The 21,198-nt window shown below is 47.1% G+C and overlaps 1 protein-coding gene across 1 annotated transcript in view; it reads right to left on the minus strand.

Moving 5' to 3' along the window:
• GNA12 (G protein subunit alpha 12) overlaps positions 1-21,198 on the minus strand; it is a 110,001-nt gene that overhangs the window by 61,281 nt on the left and 27,522 nt on the right. Inside the window, exon 2 of the mRNA XM_032394007.1 lies at positions 2,984-3,199. Coding sequence (XP_032249898.1) covers positions 2,984-3,199 — 216 coding nt within the window. The remainder of the gene's footprint in view (positions 1-2,983; positions 3,200-21,198) is intronic.

The following is a 21,198-nucleotide window of genomic DNA, read 5'->3' on the forward strand; positions in this document are numbered from 1 at the left end:
CACCAGGGGAGGAGAGAAAAAGCAAAAAACAAGTTGATGAAGCATCACCCTGGAAAGGTTCTGACACTAGGAGAAAGATCCACAGAGAAGAGAGGTGAGGGATGGGCTGCAGACGGGGCAGGGGAGGGCTGATCATGCCGCACGACGATGCTCGCACCCCTCACGGCTGGCCGTAACTGCACTCCTCGGCAACGAGGGCTAGGAAGGCCTACTGCCCACCTCTTTTAAGAAAATGCTCTAATTTTTTAAAATAAAAGGAAACCTATAGAAAAGTATCAAGTATGAGAATAACAAACACCCACGTACCTAACTACCCAATGAACCAAACCCACTGTCACTGTTGCCCTTGGTGAGGACAGTCCTGAAGGGTAGCCAGCTCCCTGGAACGTACACCTCCCAGGCACCAGGTCTTCAGAGAGCCCGGCTGTGGGGGCACAAGACAGAAACAGAGACACCGATATCCACCTTCTGGCAGCCTCACCTGAACCCCACACCAAGGCCAAGTCTAGATTAAAGGCTCTCGGGGACAGACTCATGGTTGGTCTCATCGCTGCTGCATCCCCAGCATACTACACAGTGTCCAGCACACAGGAGGTGCTCCGTAAACGCTGGATGAATAAATGAATGGGGAAACAAGCAGACTGGCTTCTGAGGCTCGAGTTCATCGTGGTGATAATTAAGAGGACACGGCCTTGAGCAAACCATAACCTCTCCAGCTTATTTCCCGGTCTGTACCAACACGAGGCTTTGGTACTCAGCTGGGAGGTCCCTTCCAGCTTGAGGACACAGCATGCAACAGAACCAGCAGACAGAAGTCTGGCAAAACTGCCCCAGCACACCACCCTCCCAGGCCGAATGCTTATTCAACACGAGTTGTAAATAATCGGCTCTGGAGGTTTACACTGGCTTCTTCAGTAAATTCTCAATCGGTGGTAGCGATTTCCGCCTTCTCTCCTAGAACATATCCGTTTACAGGGAGAAAGACTTAAACCCCAAATTCACACTTAGATGTTGTATTCCCTGGTTGTTTCTGACATTCCCCCCTTTAGAAGGTTAAGATTTTTTTCCAGGACAGCCACACCCTCTCATTCTTTTGACTCTCCCACCTTAATTTTTAAAGTTAACTTGAAAAAGACTGCGAAGATGAGAAAGGGTTATAAAAATGTCACCTGTAAGATCCGCCAGTGGATATTAAAACGAGCCAAAGCTTGAGGAGAAACAGGATATCTGCATTGTCTCCAAATACTTAACAGTAACAAGAACGAGAGTAACTCTACAGCAGAGACCCTGCAAGCCCGGCCTCACGTCACCAGGAGCTGAACCCCTGAAAGGATGCTCTGAGTGGGTACATCATCCCTTCTGTGGTTTTCCTGCCAAAAAACGCATCATCTCATTCTAACAATGAGGAAATACCAGAGAAACCCAAATAGAAACACCACAAAATAACTGGCCAGTGCTCCCTAAGTGTCGAGGTCACGGAAACCAAGATAAGACAGAGGTCGGTCACAGATTGGAGACTAAGGAGAGTGACGACTGAGGCTGTGCGGGGTCCCGAGCCGGATCTGGGGACTTGGGAAAGCTCCTCGAGGGAAAACGATGGAACCAGATTGGGGTCTGTAGCTTCATTCACCGTGCGGCTCCACACCCATCTCCTGGCACTGACAGCCCTACTCCATCTCTTTAAGAGGTCAGCCTCAGCAGAGACAGGGTGAAGAGCATATGGAAACTGGACGGAAAAAATGACCAGGCAGACCATCCGCAGGATCCTCCAATACAAATCACTCATTAAAAAAAACTGGTAAAATCATGAATAGGCATAGCCCAGAAAACACATGTAGCCGATGAATATCATCAGGGAGATTTCAATGAAACCATAAGGAGATACTAATACAATTTTTAAAGTTGGGTAACCCTCAGTATCAGCAAGGATGAGAGCAACAGGGACTCTCTACAACCACTCTGGAAAATGATCGGACAGATCTTGTCTATTCGGAGGTCTATGTGCCCAATGACCAGGCAGTCTTGTTCACACGGGACATGTCCTGAAGAAACCCCTGCACACGTATGTCGGGAGACACACAAGAAAGGCCACAGCACAGAGAGAACGGACCCCCCTGATTTATTCCTGCAGTGAAAATGAAGGAACCCCAGCCACACCAGCAACATGAATCAATCTCAAACCTACAGGTCACAGGAGAATATACACAGTTTATATGCCATTTATATCAAGTTTGAAAATAGAGAAAACTTGAAAAGTACATATTATGGCAAAACTCTAAGAAAGGAGGGGACTGATGGCTCCAAACTCGGGGTCCCAGCTCCCAGGGGCAGACGGCATGGGAGTCCCAGGTGCTCGGAGCCCCTGGGCGTGGACGGGCGTGGATGGCGCGGGCGGGAACCACTGTGCCAGGGACAGCAGAGACCAGATACTCCGTCTACGGCGAACAAAGGACATTGAGGAAAAAGCCAAAATGCCAACAGGCATATCTTAGATGAATCTAAATGACAGAGACGACCAGGCATTTCGAAACTTTCAGACTTTAAAATCAAAGGAAAGAATCCAAAAAGAGCAACTGGGAAGGTTCAGATTCGCTCCCAAGGTGCTGATCTGCACACAGTCACGACTGGCCAGGAGCCACATGGTACAAGCTGGAAAGCGGCTCTCAGGAGACAGTGGTTTCCTACTATGAATAAGGCCTAAACACTTTGAGCTCCGTGAGTTACACTGAATTTTAGTATTTTGAGAATCCTTTGTACTCCTTGAACAAAACATTGACTCAGCCAGACTGAATTCACGTTGCCCCCTTAAACCATTTAATAGCTTGATTCGCTTCCGTTATGTGTTTTTGTTGTTGCTGAATGTTAGGATTTACAGCAACGCGCAGCTGGCTGGTACTTTGACAGTTTTAAGGAACTTCTACCGAAGGTCCAATCAGCCACGTAAAACACAACCGTGCCGCCCGGGGGCCTGCGCACCACTCACCAGCTGGAACTCGCTCCTCCGGCTGAAAGCCTCCCTGATGCCGGAGTCCCTCCAGAGCGCGCTCAGCGCGGGGACGTACAGCTGGAAGGTGGCGGGCTCCACAGGCAGCCCCGCCTTGTTCTCAAAGGCCAGGAGGAACATGCCGTGCTTCTCATTTTCCGAATACTGCCACGGAATGCCAAGCTTGTCTCGTGCATCAACAAGAACCCTTGAGCCCTGCGAGATAAAAGACACAGAAAGGGTTTAATTGTGCTTCCAAGACGACATCACAACAGAGAGCCTCTGCACGGGCATCGACTGTCATCAAGCAGAAAACTCCCAGGCCATCCCCCAGGATCTGCTCTTGGTTCGCTTCGTCAAGGCACCCAGGTCTCAACTCGCTGAAACCTGGCAGCTCCTCCACACCAGGAGGACACAGCGCCTCTTTCAGCTTAAAGAGTGGCCAGCAGTCGGGAAACAGGACAAAACCGAAATGCACCACAAGCCGAGCGGCCTGCCCGTCCCCCCAAAACAGGAGCTGGGGGGGGGGCACATCCTCGATTTAATGCCACCACTGCTAGTGATAATGAGAAACTTCATTATTTTTTTAAAGATTTTATTTATTTATTTTGAGAGAGAACATGAGTGAGAGAGAGAGAACAGGAGCAGTGGGAGCAGCAGACGGAGAGGGAAAAGCAGGCTTCCCGCGGAGCAGGGAGTCCAATGCGGGACCCCATCCCAGGACCCTGAGATCACGACCTGAGCTGAAGGCAGACACTTCACCAACTGAGCCCCCCAGGCACCCGTTTTCATTTTTTCTTAGTTCCTCACTGTTAAAGTACTTCCGGCCCCATTCTTACCTCACGGACTCGCCTTAAGTACAGGAGCAGAAGCGTCCAGACTGCGGGAGATCTGGTCCCACCGGGAAGTAGGTCCAGTTCATCGCTCTTAGGCTAGTGCTTCCGAATTAGCAATACTGTACCTAAGCCAGTTTCTAAGTTCTGAGGGGACCCAGTGAATACTGCGGTGGGCGAAGAGCAGCAGGGGGCCTGTCTGGAAAAGCCTTCACGGGCTCAGACCCCAAACGACTGGGAGCAGTAACTCACCCCCTGGCACAGAAAATCCCAGACTTCACTGCCCACTTGGCACTTGTTTTTTAAAAAAAAAAATAACATCTTTATTGGATATAAGTCACATAACATACAATTCCCCCATTTAAAGTGTACAACTCAGTGGTTTTTAGTTGGCAGTTACCCTAAAAAGTTTCACTTCCAACACTTGGGTCAGAGAGGACTCCTCAGGTCTCTGCCTTCCTTGTATCTCTGCTGCAGCATCAGTTTGGTGCCGACAACTTCCATTTCTGCCTGAAACCACCGAGTCAAATGGTAACGGGGACCAGAAAGAATAGCTAGGATCTCTCCTCCAGGCCTAGCAGATCGGGACTGCTGGTGAGAGGTGTTCCTGTGAGTTCCCTCCTTAGGACCCACACGCACGTGCCATCAGTAACCAGGCCCGTTTGTACTGATCCACAAGCATGAGTTCAATGCTTACTCCGGGAAAAGCACAAGCTGGGCACTGCAGGTAAACAAAATGTTTATGAAGCAGAGTCTGATCTCCAGAAACTCAGAATCTAGCTAGAGAGAAAGACCTAGGAATTAAAAAAAACTAACACCCATTCATGATAAAAACACCCAGAAAACTAGGAATAGAGGAGAACTTCCTTAACTTAACAAACAGACAAAAACCTACAGCTGAATCCTTTCCTCCAAAACTGGGAACAAGACAAGGATGCCCACTCTCAGCAGTGCCAATCAACATGGTATTGGGAGTTCTAGCCAGTACGGTAAGATAAAGAATAGAAATATAAGGTGTAAAGATCAGAGAGAGAGAGAGAAAATAAAACTAAGCCTACTTTCAGAAGAAATGAAATGATATCTATGTAGAAAATCCCAAGGAACCTACCAAAAAAGCCTCCTAGAATTCAAGTGAACTCATTCAGCAAGGTCACTGGACGTAAAAATCAACCCACAGAAGTCAACTGTCTACTAGCAATGAACATGTAGAAATTGAAATTTAAAATGCAATATTATTAGCAATCACTAAAAGAGTATAAATCTTATAAAACATGTACAGGACTTGTATGCTGAAAACAAAATGATGAAAGAAATCAAAGTAAACCTATTAAATGGAGGAACATACCATGTTCATGGATTGGAAGCTTTAAAATAGTAATGACATCAATTCTCTCTAAATTGATATACAAGTTTAACACCATTTCTATAAAATCCCAGCAAGATCTTTTATAGGTATGGATATGGTGTGTGTTCTATGTGTGTGTGTGTGTGTGTGTGTGTATGTGTGTGTGTAGTTACAGTTATTCTAAAATTTATGGAAAGATGCTAGATTAGCTAAAACAATTTACAGAAACTAAGTGAAAGGAATCACTCAATTTCAACACTTACTATACAGCTATAATAATCAAGACTGTGTGGATTTAGTGAAGGAACAGACACCTAGGTCAACTGAACAAAGGCGAGAACCCAACGATGCTCCCACACAAGCATGGCCTGCTGATTTTTATAAAGATCCAAAAGCAATTACACAGAGGAAGAATACCCTTTTCAACAAATGACACTGGAGAATTAACTCAAAACATAAAACTATAGGGGTGCCAGGGTGGCTCAGTCGTTAAGCATCTGCCTTCGGCTCAGGTCATGATCTCAGGGTCCTGGGATCGAGCCCCGCATCGGGCTCCCTGCTCAGCGGGAAGCCTGCTTCTCCCTCTCCCACTCCCCCTGCTTGTGTTCCCTCTCTTGCTGTGTCTCTCTCTGTCAAATGAATAGATAGAATCTTAAAAACAAAAACAAAAACAAAAAACATAAAACTACAGCATAGGAGAAAATGGTCAGCATATACAGCTTGGTAAACAGTTTTCAGAACACGAAATGCCTGATTTATAAAAGAAAGATATCAATAAACTGGATTTCATAAAAATCAAAACTCTGTTCTGCAAAAGACTCTTAAGAGGCTGGAAAAAAAAAAAACAAAACAACCCACCACATCTCTAACAAAGGACTTCTATCTAGAATATATAAAGAACACTCAAAACTCAACAGCTGGAAAAACAATCCAGTTAGAAAATGGGCAGAAGGTATGAAGAGATGTTTCACCAGAGAGCACACACAGACAGCAAGTAAGCAGGTGAGGGCGAAGCAGGTTAAGACTTCGGCAAGGTATCACTACCCACTATTAAAACAGCTAAAACAAAACCAGTGAGGACACCAAATGGGGGTGAGGACGCAAAGATATTTCCTGTCTCATGCATCGTTGATGGGGCTGCGAGAGGGCACAGCCACTCTGGAAAACGGTTTTCTAGTTTCTTAAACAATTAAACATATACTTATCATACAATCCAGAAATCTCACTCCTGGGCATTGAACCCAGAGGAATGGGAATTTATGTCCTCACAAAATCCTGTGCAAGAATGCCCAGAGCAGCTTTATTTGCAACAACCCTGAAGCCCCTCAACAGAGAAATGGTTACACTCTGTGGGGGCCTCCGTACTATGGAATAGGACCCGGCAGTAAAAGGGAACGAACACACTTGATTCATGCAACAACCCGGGTGGATCTCAAAATTATGCAGAGTAAAAAAGGCAATCTCAAAAGGTCACATACTATGTGGTTCCATTTATAGAATATTCTTGAAGTGGCAAAGTTATAAAGATAGGATACAAATTAGCCGCTGCCAGGGACTGGGGATGGCAGGGGAAGCAGGGGGGCAGGTGACTGTGCCAGGGCAGTGATAGGGTCTTGGAGGTGATGGAGCTGAGCTGTGTTGGCTACACAGACCCTCACGTGGGAGAGCTCGTCACAGAATCTCTCCCTCCCTCCCCCCCCACACATACACACACACACGCACGCACATGCACGCACACACAGCACCAGCATCGATTTCCTGATGGTGAGCTTGCACTGCAGTTCTCGAAAACGTAACCACTAGGGGAAACTGTGTGATACCGCTCCCCATCATCTTTGCAAGTTCATGAGAACCTATAATTATTTCAAAATAAAAAGTTTTAGGGCGCCTGGGTGGCTCAGTTGGTTAAGCGACTGCCTTCGGCTCAGGTCATGATCCTGGAGTCCTGGGATCGAGTCCCGCATCGGGCTCCCTGCTCAGCGGGGGGTCTGCTTCTCCCTCTGACCCTCTTCCCTCTCGTGCTGTCTCTCATTCTCTGTCTAATAAATAAAAAAAAAAAACAAAAAAACAAAAAAACAAAATAAAAAGTTTTTTAAGAAGTTAACCAGCAGCCGAGACAATAAATGCTCCAATTTTGTGGCGTGGAAAGGGAAGGTTTACGAGGGGCCAGTAGGAAAAGCGAGATGGATGGGTCTCCAAGTGAGCTTTTGAAGTGCAGGTCAATGTCAGCAAGTGGCAACAGGGGGTTAGAACCCACCCAGTGGGGAAACAGGACTTGAATAAATCCTTAGCTCTCCTGCTTCTGGGCTCCAAGCACCCCATTCCTGCCTCTGGGTCCTTCACATCTCCCTACTTTCTCTGACAACTTCACACCAAACTCCCATCTGCCCAAAAGGACAAGAACCCAAGAAAACAAAGATGTTTCATATTCTCCACATGCTGCACAACAAAAAAAAACACCTGCATACAGAGAAGGTAGAAGAGATCTCTCCGGTCAGATTCTAGGCACAGGGTCACAGCACCTTCGTGCACATCAGACAAAGCCGTCCTGGCACATGACATGCCTCGCCCGGCGAAAGAGCTGGGTCAGGATCTCAGCCCAGCCCCAGCCCCAGCCCCAAGTCAGGTAACCAACCCACTTCCCATTCCTGACGGCCCAGCCTGCACAAGTCACACTCAGCCAATTCGGTCTGGCGCACCAGGTATCTTGTCAGTGCCCTTTCCACGCAGGAGGAACGTTCAGCCTCACAAGGAGCACCTCCTCCCTCACAAGGGAAATGGAACCCCTGCTCCCTGGGGAATTTCGTTTTTATATGTCGGAGATGAAGGCAGGGAATCAAAATGGACTTGGAAGACTGAGTGATCATTTCCAAGCCTGCTTTCAACACTGCACAGACCAGGCCTTCCCTAATTATTGGGGTGAACACAGGTTTGGCTTAAAAAACCCTGGTCTATCCAAAAGCAGCCTGTGTTCCCTGCACACGCTGCCACCCAGGCAAGCTTGGAACCGGCCCAAATTAACTGCTCCCAAACACGAAGAAAAGGCTCCTTATTTCTCTTTTTAAAAATCCAGGGAAATTGACAAAACTGCTGATGAACTTTGAATTATGCCAGTTAGCTATGGTCTGCTTTCTGTACCCTAGAAAGCATCAAGAAAAAAGAGGTCCCTCTTGCTTTTTACAATTTATCCTAGTGAAAAACTACTCTCTGCCAACTTTGTTCTGAACACCAAAAAATCGAGATAAAGGAGAGGTTTCTGCCTAAAATTGGAGTCTTCTTTTTCTTGCTTTCTCGAGAGAGCACGAAGTCTTTGGAAATATTCTATTTACTATACTTCGGCAGCACTGCCACGACACGGGTTCACTGAACCACCATCATACAGAGCTGCTGCTGTCTTAGAAGGAAGATGGTACCACACGGCAGGCATTCTACAAAACACCTTGCCTCATTCTTTTGTAATGAAAGACCTATTTCCCGGAACACAAAGCCCAGAAAATCCTAAAATCCATATACACTCAGAAGACAAAGAAAAAAAATTAGGGCAGAAGACAATTTGCTTGTCTCACTAATGGCTTTAAGGAGAGCTCTTCTTTTAGTAACAATGTTATGGAAGTATTAATTTTTTGAGAACCATACATCTTATTCAGTTACCCAAATATGAACAGTTTAAGTCTTATGCAGTTTGGTGACTTCATCTCGATACTATGTAACACTTTAGACTGTTCAAAGAGCACATTTTTAAGACAATTTATAAATCCAGCAATTTAAACTTCTAGTCAAAGAAGAGATTCCCTGTCTGCTGGGGATGTAGATTTGGGGGAGGGGGGGTTTCAGTTTTACTGGATGGAGACCAAAACTTGCAAATCCTGTTATCTCACTTCAAAATAAATGTTGTTAGTTTAGCCCCTAATCAAACCAAATCTTTTCAGTCATTCCTTACTAAAATCTTCCCACAGTAAATACTAAAGCCGAGATAGATCTAAAATGCTAGTAGATCAAATTAACTTTTTCTACAGAATGAAACAGTGACATTAAGAAAATGTTAAGGTTTAGAATGTTCGCCCAATCAGATAACAGCGTATCTATTGGAAAGCTCTTTTTTTTTTTTTTATATATTATTATTTTTTTAAACCCACTAGGGCCGAGTTGTTTGCCTTTGGCAACCGTCCAAATAAAAGAAATGCTGCCAGAAATGTAAACAGGATACATTTCTTTAAGTTAATGAGTCCAGCAAGCAAAGGCAGATGGCTCCTCTTAGTTTTTCTCTGAAACCGAAGTGGAAGAGAACTTTTAATTGAGAGGTCAGAGGACAAGTGAGAAGGGGAAGCAGCAAGCAGACAGCCCGGTCCTCAGAGCACCACTACTTTCAGGACAGGAACGCCGGCCTCCTGGGCCAGTCCCCTCCCCCACCGTGCCTCCCCACTACCAGAACAGGCTCCGGGAAAGCCACCTCTGGAGTTCTACACTGAGACGCCCCTCAGGCAAAGACCAGTGCCAGGGGAGGCGGGGGGACCACAAAGGTGGTAAACGTGGCGCCTGCTCCAAGAGCTCTCAGGACACAGAAGCAGCGCAGAGCACAGAGCGCGCAGGCTATAATCAGAGGCAGGGGAGGGTGGTGGGCACGACCCACTAGCCGGGAGAGGAGCCGGCGGAAGCCAGCGGGTGGCAAGGGGGCGGCAAGGCGGCAAGGCGGCGAGCTGCGAAGGGGGGATTTACTCCGAGGGAGCAGGAAAGGATGGGGGTCTGGAAAGGAGCAGCTGCCTGCAGACTCAGGGGTGGGAGGGCGCCAGTGCAGGTGTGGGGGGGAGCAGTCAGAAGCCCCCCCCGCAAAGAAGATGAGAGGTAATAGCAAGAGAAAGAAGTCACCAAACGTGGATAGCGGGGCAAGCAGACAGAGTGCACAACCAGACCACCAACCAGCTCTCCAGAGCTGAGTCCAGAGGACTGTTTGGCTTGGGAGGGGGGAGATCTGGGGAAGTTTAAGACAAATTAAATTTAACCGGACAGCAGGAAATCCAAGGCAACACTTCGAGGAAATAGAACTGTAAGAAAAACTCTGGGTTCAGGAAATGTACAGGAGAAGTGAACTGTCAATCCTGAGCTTTTTCCGGGTACCCAGGAAAGGCTGGTGCTCCTTAAAGCTAAAAAAATAAATAAACAAGGAATTCAACATCAGTTCAGAATTCCTCAGATCTCCTCAAATGTAATGTGAAAATCCATGCTGCATGTCAGAACTCAAGAGCCGGCAGGCTGCAGACTTCTGAAGTCACCTTCTGGAGCCACGCAGGGAGCAACTTTTCCTCTTCTCTTTCAAGTGGCAGGCTCTAAACCCTGGAATCCGCTTGGACTAAACATCCACTAAATGTTCTAAAGACAAACACTGGCGCAAGGGGGAATGAAGCCTTCCTGTCGAAGTACAGTAAATAATAAAGACATTCGAGAATAAATACTAAGTATCATTCCAAGGGGGGGGAACATCCCATAAACACTACACACAGGTAACACAGCTCAATGTGCTAATTCAGTGCTTTCAAAATTCAAGTCAGGATCCACACAGTGAAATCATGTAGTGAGCTTTTAAAAAATGAAATAGAACATAATGGTAAATATCGGAATAATCTGTAAATAGTAGCAGCAAGTGATTTATAGAAATTCTGCGTTAGGGGCGCCTGGGTGGCTCAGTCGGTTAAGCGTTCAGGCCCCACGTGGGGCTCCATGCTGGGTGTGGAGCCTACTTAAAAAAAAAAAAAAAAATTCTGCTTTCAAGCAAGATCTGAGCACACAGACGGATGTGTCTGTGTATTTCCAGGCGCCCACACATCACATGCAGCTACACTGGTAAAATGTATTTCCTACCGTGCTCCATGCTCAGAGAGCCACAGGGCCAGCTTCTCTCAGGGTCTGCCCTAGGGTGGGCCCTCTCTCGTGCCTCTGCCACTTCACAGCTAACAGGACTGAGCTGAGGCTCAGAACTCCAAACAACAATGAGCTGGGCTTGGGGAAGAATGGATAACAGAGTGGAAAGAGGTTGAGGAAAGTGGTGTGAGAAAAATCAGGCCACTAGATTGCATTTGAGGAAACACAACCTTGGCCGATCTCTCAGGGTCATCCTGAGCAGCAAGGTGAGGTCCAGGAACACATCTCATGATATTTTCAACCCTGCAGACATTGGTCAGGACAAGCAGTTAACATGGGCTGCAGAAAGACCACCTCTCGACTTGTCCTGAGGTCGGGTGTATGACGCACACACAGAAACCGGTCCTTGAGTAAGTCTCTGCGTCCAGCCTGATCAAGCTCAGGGCCTTGCATACTGTGGGAAACAACAGCACAGAGGTCACAAAAATGCTATCCTTTCCATTCTTATCAGGGTGTCCTAAGAGCAGATGCAGACATGCACAAAAGTCATGCTCTCTCAGCAATCCAGAGGTTGTCTCAGGGACGCTACAATAACATGTTACCATCGCTCATACTAAAGTACTTGCCACGTGAACAATACTGTGTCAAGTGCTTAACATCCATTAGCTCATTTCCACTTTGTAACACTGTAAGGTGAGCAGTACTGTGCCCATTTTACAGATGAGAAAAACTGAAGCTCAATCACACAGCCAGTTAAATGTGATTCTGGGTTCTACCGCTGGTGGTTTTTCTTACTTATATTCTATTCCTTAATGGGTTTATCAGGGAAGTGAAGGCACAAAGAAAGGCAGGAGGCAGAAGCTGTCTGTCTGCTTCCTGTCTTTCACACAGCTGACAGCAGGCCCGAGACTACAACCAGATCTGAGTTGACCTTTGAGGACCCGACATTTCTGGTATTCTCTATAAGATTTTTTAAAAAACAGTTATTAAAATCTAGAAGCATGGGATATGCTTACACCTGGCTAAGTTAGAGAAAATTTCATGAGTTCAGATCATACTTTAATCTCCGAACAGTAAAAACCTTTCACTCATGTAAACGACCTTAGCACCACAGAATTAGAACATTCAACAGCTGCTCCATCCAACACAGAGGTCCTTAGCACCGGTGACTACTGAGTGGTGGACGAGTGGCCAGTCCGAACTGAGATGTGTTCTAAACACAGACCGGCTCTCAAAGACTTATGAAAAATAAATGTAAATATCTTTTAGTTTTTAATATTGATCACATGTTGAAATGATAATGTTTTGATATTTTGGGTTATCAAAATATATTAATTTTGTTTTACCTTTCTTAGTGTGGCTAATTTAAAGTACACTCTTGGACTGAATCACTATATGGGAACATTTCTTTTTTTTTTTTTTTTTTTTTAAAGATTTTATTTATTTTTTTGACAGAGAGAGACATAGCGAGAGCAGGAACACAAGCAGGGGGAGTGGGAGAGGGAGAAGCAGGCTTCCGCAGAGCAGGGAGCCCGATGCGGGACTCGATCCCAGGACCCTGGGATCATGACCTGAGCCGAAGGCAGACGCTTAACGACTGAGCCACCCAGGCGCCCTATGGGAACATTTCTTAAGATGGAATTTGTTTCTTTCTGATTACAAAAATATTTTGAGCGTAGAGAACAGAGGAAACACAGAAATGCACTAAGAAGAAAATTAAGTCCTCAAGAATATTACTGTTGTTAATGCAGAATGTTATCGGTCTCGTTCTTTATAGAATTCTCCTTGTGTATGTATGTATGAACATCTTATAAATCTTCAAAAACATTTCTAGCAATATATCACAAACATTTCCCCATGTCATTAACTATTTCAAAACCTCAGGACTTGTAACTGCTGTGTAGTAATCCCACCTATGGGGAGAGCTGTAATTAAACTGATCCTCTGTTGCTGAACATCTGAGTTGTTTCCAAAGCATGGAAAGTATGAACAACAAGGCCGGAAGTTTCCCGGACGGGCACATCTGCACGTATCTGACTACTGTCTTGTGACAGATTCCTCAAAGTTGCATGATGAAATTGCTGGGTCAAAAAGTATGCGCACATTTTTGAGGCTTCTGATAAGTATTACTAAACTGCTCTCCAGAAAGGCTGTACCAAGGTACACATTTATAGCTGGTTAACTTTTCATTTTCCTAAAATTGTTTTTTTAATTGGTCTGTTTGGCTTTGCTAAAATTGTCCTACAATAATATTTAACCAGTCACATCCTCAAACCATAGCCCCAAGGGAAATCCCAAACATTACCAACTGAAGATGAAGCAAATTTATGGGGTGCCTGAGTGGCTCAGTTGGTTGAGCATCTGGCTCTTGATTTCAACTCAGGACGTGATCTTAGGGTCATGAGATCCAAGCCGCATGTTGGGCTGTGTGCTGAGCACAGTCTGCTTGAGATTCTCTCTCTCCCTGTGCCCCTCCACCCACTCATGATCTCTACAATAAATAAATCTTAAAAAAAAAATGAAGCAAATTTAGTGTGTGTGTGTGTGTGTGTGCACACACGCACACACACATACTGACAACCCAAAGTCAGGAAAAAATAGAAAATTAATAAGTATTTGGCTTCTATAGTTCAAATAAGCTTTTACAGAAGCATTTTTCCTCTAAGTCCTATTAATAATAAAACACGAATAATAAGCCAAATAAATGATGAGTAAAAGTGAGTTAATTAAAAAAAGAGATAAAATCATGAAGTAACCGTTAATAAACATGCGTGAATTTCTAAAATCTCTCGCTTCCAGTCAGAGAAGGAAGATCAGCCAGTACTTCCAGTAAAGCGTCTTGCATGAAGGCAGAGAGAAGATGTAAACCTTTAGCCTGAGATCTTAGAAGTTTCCCCATCAGGAGAGCCTTGAATTTGATGGGAGAGTTAAGGTCAATTCTTATCTGCACAGACAGAAATCCCTTGAAATAGTGAGGCATTAAGATAAAGTGCAAAGGGCAGAAAAATCGCCTGGACAGCACACCAGCCTGCTGACGGTTTTCATTCCTGTCTCCAAAGCTATCCAATGGCAAGTCTGAGGCTGGTTACAAGACTAACTGGAGAAAAGAGAAAAGAAGGTAAAATTACTACCACAGAACATAAACAGCACCAAAAATGCATGTGGGCCTGTCAATAAATCCAAGACCAGCATGAGGCAGACTCCCACTAAACCGCTGAGACCCTTTCGGGTCAAGTCTCAGGCGTACACACACCTGGGCAGAGGAGCGACAGGGGGAGGCAGCTCCCGGCGCATCAGGAGCTCCTGCAACATCGCAGACCCAGCTTCCTGGCCCCACGGAGGAGCTGCGGTTAAACAAGGTCAAAGCACCTTCGAGCCCTATTATTAGTCAGGCCCCTTCCTGCAGTCCGGCGCTCTAGCTGCTACACGGAGGCCCTGCTCTTGGGGCCTCCACGATTTTCACTATGTAGTTCGTGAATCTGTGCATGCATTTCCTACTGACTCACACCCCACCACTTCCTTCTTCAGATACAGAAGCGGCGCTAACGTGCAGTGGGGTCCGGCACCGCACACAGAGCAGCATAGCTCAGCTGCGCGCTTGGCAGCACGTGCTTTCGGCAACCCTTCCGCCCACGGGGAAGCTCCCTCAGGGCCCTCTGCAGGTCACATCTGCATGCGTCCCTTCCAGTCTATCTTCAAAATAAGTCAGTTCATGGCACTTTGTTCAAACCCTACAAGAACCCCTGTCTCATCAGAGTAAGAGCCCAGGTCCTTATAAAGGCCTAGAAGGTCCCACATGACCTGACCCTGTTGTTTCTCTAACCTCACTTCCTCCTCATCTCTCCCTTTGGCTCCACTACAATCACTTGGCCTCTCTGCTTCTGCCTCAGGGCCTTTGCACTTCCGGTTCCTGATGCTTGAAACCCTTTGGCCCCAGATATCCCTAGACTGCCTTAGATAATGCACTCCCTCAGCTCCTTTGATTCTTTATTCAAAGATCAGCCTCTTAGCAAGGCCTTCCATTGGCCATCTTATCTATGACTGTGACCTTCTGCCGCCCCAAGCCCACCTCTCCTGCCCCTTCCCCACTTTCTCGCTCTCTTTAGCACTGACCAGTAGCTGGCTAATGGACCCTATGGTTTACTCATTCATCTTGTGTATTATCTTTCTCCTCCCACTGGACCGGAATGCCCCTGAGGGCAGGATCCTTGGTCTGTTTCGTTCACTCCCATATTCCCATTCCCGGGCCCGGCGCACAGTAGGTGGTCTATTTGTTGAGAGGACAAATGTCTGAATTTCAGGTTCCTCATCTGCTAAACAAGGATAACTCTGAGGGTACAGCGAGGAATACCTGAAGTCATGTATCTGTATACTAACTAGATCTGTCTTGTACCTAAACGGATCAAATAGCACACAAACCAAATGTCATCAATCATTTCAATTTACTTCTCACTGGAAAACTTACCCCACATGAGGAATCATTATTGAGATTAATAAGTTAATATTGGCTCATATATTACCTGAGAGTAATTTAGTTGTGTAATGGGTCTGGAAATTCCTTTAAAAACTATCTCCTTTCTACACATCCAAGATAAAAAGCCAGTTTACAGGAAAAGTTCAACCAAAGAGACAGCTTAATTTACTGTAGCAAGTAAATTAAAACTGCAGCATGACAAAGTTTAAATCGAAGAAATGCCCCACATCTGTGTATCACTTCTTTCCCAAATATACAAATGCTTTTATGATTAATAAGATACAAATAATTACTTAAAAGCATAATGCACTTGGAGCAGTCTTGCAGGGTCAGACCCACTCCTGACCAGCAGACCCAGCCCAGCGGTCCCTGGAAAGATGGTAAGAACAAACAGGGAAGCAGGGCTCCAGGGAAAATGCCCTTCAACAGGGGATACTGAGGCCAGCAGCTCAGCCCTTTCAGACAGTACACACAGAGGACCAGAAGCAATGAAGATGTTCGCATCGTCAGGTGAGGAGACTTCCTCTTCCAACAGCAAAGGAGCTGAGAATGTGGCCAGGAACAAAGAGCTGGCGGAAGCCCCAGCCTGAGGTGCCCGGGCCGGGCAGCGATGTCAGACCCAGAAAGGAAGTCCCGGCTCCTACTTGGGGTTACAGCTGCTGACCTGGCTCTGCAGCGGGCAGGGAGCACTCTCCATCACACCAGCCCCGAAGCACGGCGACTGGGCCGGAGGCGCAGCTGCAGGTGTCAGGCCAGTTTGCTCGGAAGACAACGAGCGACAAAGCTACCGGAACTCTGGTGAACCCACGGCGGCACAGGGAACCCCAAGACAGACGAAATCGTTAGCATGTTTAAGAGGGATCGGAGAATACGCTTGCTGCTTGTTACTCAGACTGATTTTGTTAATGACCAGTAAAGTAACCCAGAGAAGAAACCACAAAGTAAAATCAGTGTACCTGGAAGAAGACTGCCCAAACCCACAGGCTGGAGAGCTGTGAAGAAGGGCGGTAAAACGAGGATTATTTCTACCGAACAGCGAGCTCCCCATGAGCAACACTTGACCCCCTTCCATTGGGCAGCCCTAAGGGAGGGCCTGCTGGGCCAGCACTGGGCGTCGTGCTGGTTTCGGACGCTCAGCCAAGTGTTCCTGCAGCACATGTGGGAAGCAGGGGCTCCCCCCAAATAGGTTCCGCGGACTATTTAAACACAGCCCCACGGGCCACAGCAAGCACCCATGTCCAGTTCTTAAAAAGCACCATCCAGAGGGCGCCTGGGTGGCTCAGTTGGTTAAGCGTCTGACTCTTGGTTTCGGCTCAGGTTGTGATCTCAGGGTCCTGGGATCGAGCCCCCGCACCCCCCACGTCAGGTTCTGTGCTCAGACGCGGGTCTGCTTCCCCTCTCCCTCTGCCCCCCGCCCCCCGCTCACACTCATTCTTTCTCTCAAATAAATAAATCTTAAAAAAAAAAAAAAAAGCACCCTCCATAAAGAACCAGGTAAAAAGTCACATACTGCTTCCATATAAAACCAAAGGAAATCAGACATTTAGCACAGAAAGCATTAGTTATTCAGCGGTTGGAGGGAAACTCCCAGAAAGATTCCCTAGAAATGCCACACTACAGCCATGGGAGAGGTAGTCCCAGAGGTTTCCAAGTGTTAAACACAACCAGCATTTCAGACCGTTCTTCACCAGAAACCTGCAGACTAAGTTAATCCTTGTGTTCCTAATTCCATGAAAAAAAAAAAAAACACACACACACAAAACTATTTTTAGTTTTCAAGTAAGTAAGAATATCTCCTTAAGGACACACATCTGCTTTTCCTCAAAATTATGATCAATCATTCAGGCAGTGTTTTCCTTAGCTTTCTTTTTCTTTTAAAGCTGCTAAGTAAAACACCAACACAGGCTTTAGACGTCTGTAATTTGCTAAAACTGGTTGACTTCACGCTCCCCTTCGGACATACCAGATTGCCCTGACTGCACTGCTGAAGCCACGTGAACACATAAATGTTCATGGTGAACTTCCAAGTGCATCTAGATAACATGCGGGGTGGGGAGCACAGAAAAAGAAAGGCAACCCACCACAAAACCTGCACCTTCCACGAAGGATAAAGCTGGTAAACAATCACAGTTATTCAGCATCTGTAGATGGATTCAAGGATAAATACAGTTGGCTCCTACACAAAGTTTGGGTTAGGGGTGCCGACCCTGTCCCCCTACACAGTTGAAAACCCATGTGTAACTTTGACTCCCCCTGAACTTGACTACTAACAGCCTACTGTTTGACCAGAAGCCTTAGGGAGAACATGAACAGTTATCACATATTTTTCATGTTCTGTATATTCCATGCTGTATTCTTACAATGCAGAGCTGTAGAAAATATTAAGAAAATCATAAAGAAGGAAAAATACATGTACAGTGTTGTATTTATTAAAAAAAACCCCACAAAACCATGTATAAGTGGACCCGTGTAGCCTAAACCTGTGTTATTCAAGGGTCAACTGCACATACACAACATCAAAAGAAGTGAGTGACTTTTAAAATGTAATTACTTCATCTCCAATGAGAAGAGGTTACAGTTTCAAAATTGTAAGTATACATCAGCTTTGATGAAACAGAACGCTCTTTCTCAGCAGGATGAGGTTTTTGACATGAGGACAGACGCTCGCAGTGCCAACCCCTTCAGATAGCCCGTCCCACCCGTCCTGCTGCCTCGGCCCCCTCCCCCCGCAGAGAACTCAGAGTGCCCAGCGGGTGCCACCTGCTACAGGGGTGACAGCCACTGAGGACAGACACTCGCTGTCCCTGCAAGAGAAGCACCCCTCGCACCAAGAGACCGACTGTACCGGCAGCCCCTCGAGAGGAAGACGCTGGGGACGCGAGGACAGTCATTCCGGGAGAGCACTGAGATGGGAAAAACTGACCAGGCCCGGAAGGTGGGGCAGAGCAGGGCGCCAGGGAAAAACAAGATGAAAAGGCAGGCAACTGAGCACTGTGAGGTGTAAGTGCAGAACTGGAAAAGCAGGAGACGCTGGGATTAGTCACAAGACTGGGATTTGAGGCCACAGCTGCGTCTGCCCGTCTGCAGACTCGTGGACAAGCTGGGAGCAGCTCCGGAAGCGGCGCCTGGCTCCAGCCGGCTCTGGCTGGGCGCCGCACGGGGGCAGGCGCAGCCCCGGGCCGGGGTGGCACTCGGCGTGTGTGTGCCCGGCCCAGCGGCGGACGTCCAGCTTGCGTCCGCTGTGCTGCTTCACGCAAGTCAACTTCTGTCTCTACGAATCCCGTAACCTCACCTAAGGACAGCTCAAGACACTAGAATAAAGCCCCTCTCAACGCTGGCTCACAAACCTAGTCAGGGTCACAAACCAAGACTCTCAGGGGAGTTCTTTTGCAAACATAAAGTCTTTATTCCAGAGTCACCTTCTCAGTGAGGCCTTACCCAACTCTCCTATTTAAAACCACAACCCCCACCACAAAATTCCTTATTTCCTTTTCTTGCTTTTTTCATGGCACAGAATTTCACAGCATTTCGAAGTTAGAAGGACCTCTAAAAGGTGCTCCAACAAGTCACCCTCCAGCTAGGAATTCCTTATAAATATCAGCTTTCTATCCATAAATGGCTATCAGCCTATGAGAGAAAAAGGGTTCCTGAGTTATCCCACAAACCCCGTAAGCACCTTCCTGTGCTGTGCACATCCACCCCCCCCCCCCCCCGCCAGCGCCCTCGCCACGGTGCCCTGCAACGACTTGTGCACACCCACTAGGCCACGTATTCTCAGCCGGCGCCTGTGAGGCACCTGCCGTTTGATTTCTACCGCCGGGCACACAGTAGGCACGCGACACCACACGCGGGTGACGAGGAATTCACTTCTATCCTGCGGCGGCAGCCCCTTCCGTCCAGTGCTGGTCATCTTCAACGCCACCAGGTGCCAGCACCGTGGCAGGTACCCGGGACACAGCAGAGACGAGACAGACGGGCCACTGCCCTCCTGCAGCTCACACTGAGGGCAAGGGGAGAGACCAATCACAAGGCCACAGAGACAGAAGCAATCCCTGCATCCCAGCCCCTCCTTCCGATGGGGGGGGATGCATGCTCTCCAGGCAGTGATGGGTCTGCAGAGAGAATGGGGAAGGAGGCCACTGTCAGGAGGGCTGTCGGGGAAGGCCGCTGAGGTGATGAGCTGACCCCCAGGACAGGAAGGAGCCAGCCATGCAGTAAGTGGCAGGCTGAGCTTTCCTAGTGGAAGGGAAGCAAGGCCCTGAGCTTAGCAGTTTTGAAAAACTGAAACCAAACACCGGAGGGGCTGGAGCGTGGCCGGCGAGGAGGGGGTGGGAGAACGCAGTGGAGCCTGGTAGGTGCGGGAATCCGCGGGCAGCCGAGGTGCAGGGTGCTGGCACTTTTCCTGGGCTATGGTTTGCAAATATTACAAACCGTAACTTAGAACGAGGAGAAATGTAATGCTAGTGTCATTTCACCAAACAATCTTAAAAATATGCCAAGATGGGTTCAGAAATAGCCCATTTGGGAGCTTGGCTCTTCGGGCTATCAGTTTATCCATCCACATGCACAGAGGCACTTTCAGATTTTCCCACAATCGGTCAAGAAGACAACAGAACAGAGGGTTCTTCCCTATACACCCTCATTACATAGCAGTGGATCGGGGCAGAGCAGAGACTTTAGGGAGCTGTTTTCTTGTATTTGCTGGCAAACTGAACGCTCTAGCACCACCTTTACTCTGCGGCATCTGAGGCTCGTATTCCCTGGAGCTGAGCTTTGGTGAGCGGCCTGTAGTTGTCGGAATCTCAGGGGAAAACACAAACCTCGAGGCACCACAAATGGTCTATATTGCACTATCATGATACCAAAGAATATAAAGAATGTTCTTCCCTAGGCCACCCTGGTCTGAGCACCACCCAGAGCCAAGGGACCGCTGTCCCGCCTGCGAGCAGAAACAGGGAGCGGCAGGGACTCCTGGTCCTAGTTCAGAACTATAAGCTCTCAACCCACTCATGTGGGGTGGGGCGGGTCTGCAGACTGAGGCTCACAGGCCAAATCCATCCTGTCTTCTGACTTTTCTGGCCTCTGAGCTAAGAATGGTTCTTAGACATGAGTATCTGCATTTGATTCGATGGTAGGAACACTAACTTTGAACCCCAATTAAATGCAATGTTATTCCCCCCCAAAAGAATTCTATTTGTATATATTATGTATTACATAACACTGTACTCTACATGACAATTCTTATTATTACATATTGGATTTTATCAGCAAAAAAATTACTGAAATTTATTTTCTTTCTTATTACATGAATATCTTCATAATAGACTTGATATGGACTCCTGACTCACAAAGCCTAAAATATTTACTCTCTTTACAGAGAACATTTGCTGACTCCTAGGACTTTTCCTTCTTGCCTGCAAGGTGGGTGTATCTGATGTTACAAACCCCCATGAATGGATTTTCAGGGTTCTCTCTCTACAGACCAGTACTTCGCAGGCCTGGCTGCTGGGAGAGTCACCTAGGGAGTTTTAAACATCCTGGTACCCAGGCTGAACCCCAGACCCAAAGAATCGGAGTCTGGCAGTGGAGTCTGAGCTGGGCACTTCCGGAAGGGCCTCCTACCACTGTGACCTCTGCAGACCTGAACTAGGAGGGGAAACAGGCTTGCGGGGGGAAGAAAAAGAGCGATTTCATGTTTCTGGCATTT

The sequence above is a fragment of the Phoca vitulina genome, unplaced genomic scaffold (genome assembly GCF_004348235.1).
Source record: "Phoca vitulina isolate PV1807 unplaced genomic scaffold, GSC_HSeal_1.0 scaffold79, whole genome shotgun sequence".
In the NCBI taxonomy this organism is placed as follows: domain Eukaryota; kingdom Metazoa; phylum Chordata; class Mammalia; order Carnivora; family Phocidae; genus Phoca; species Phoca vitulina.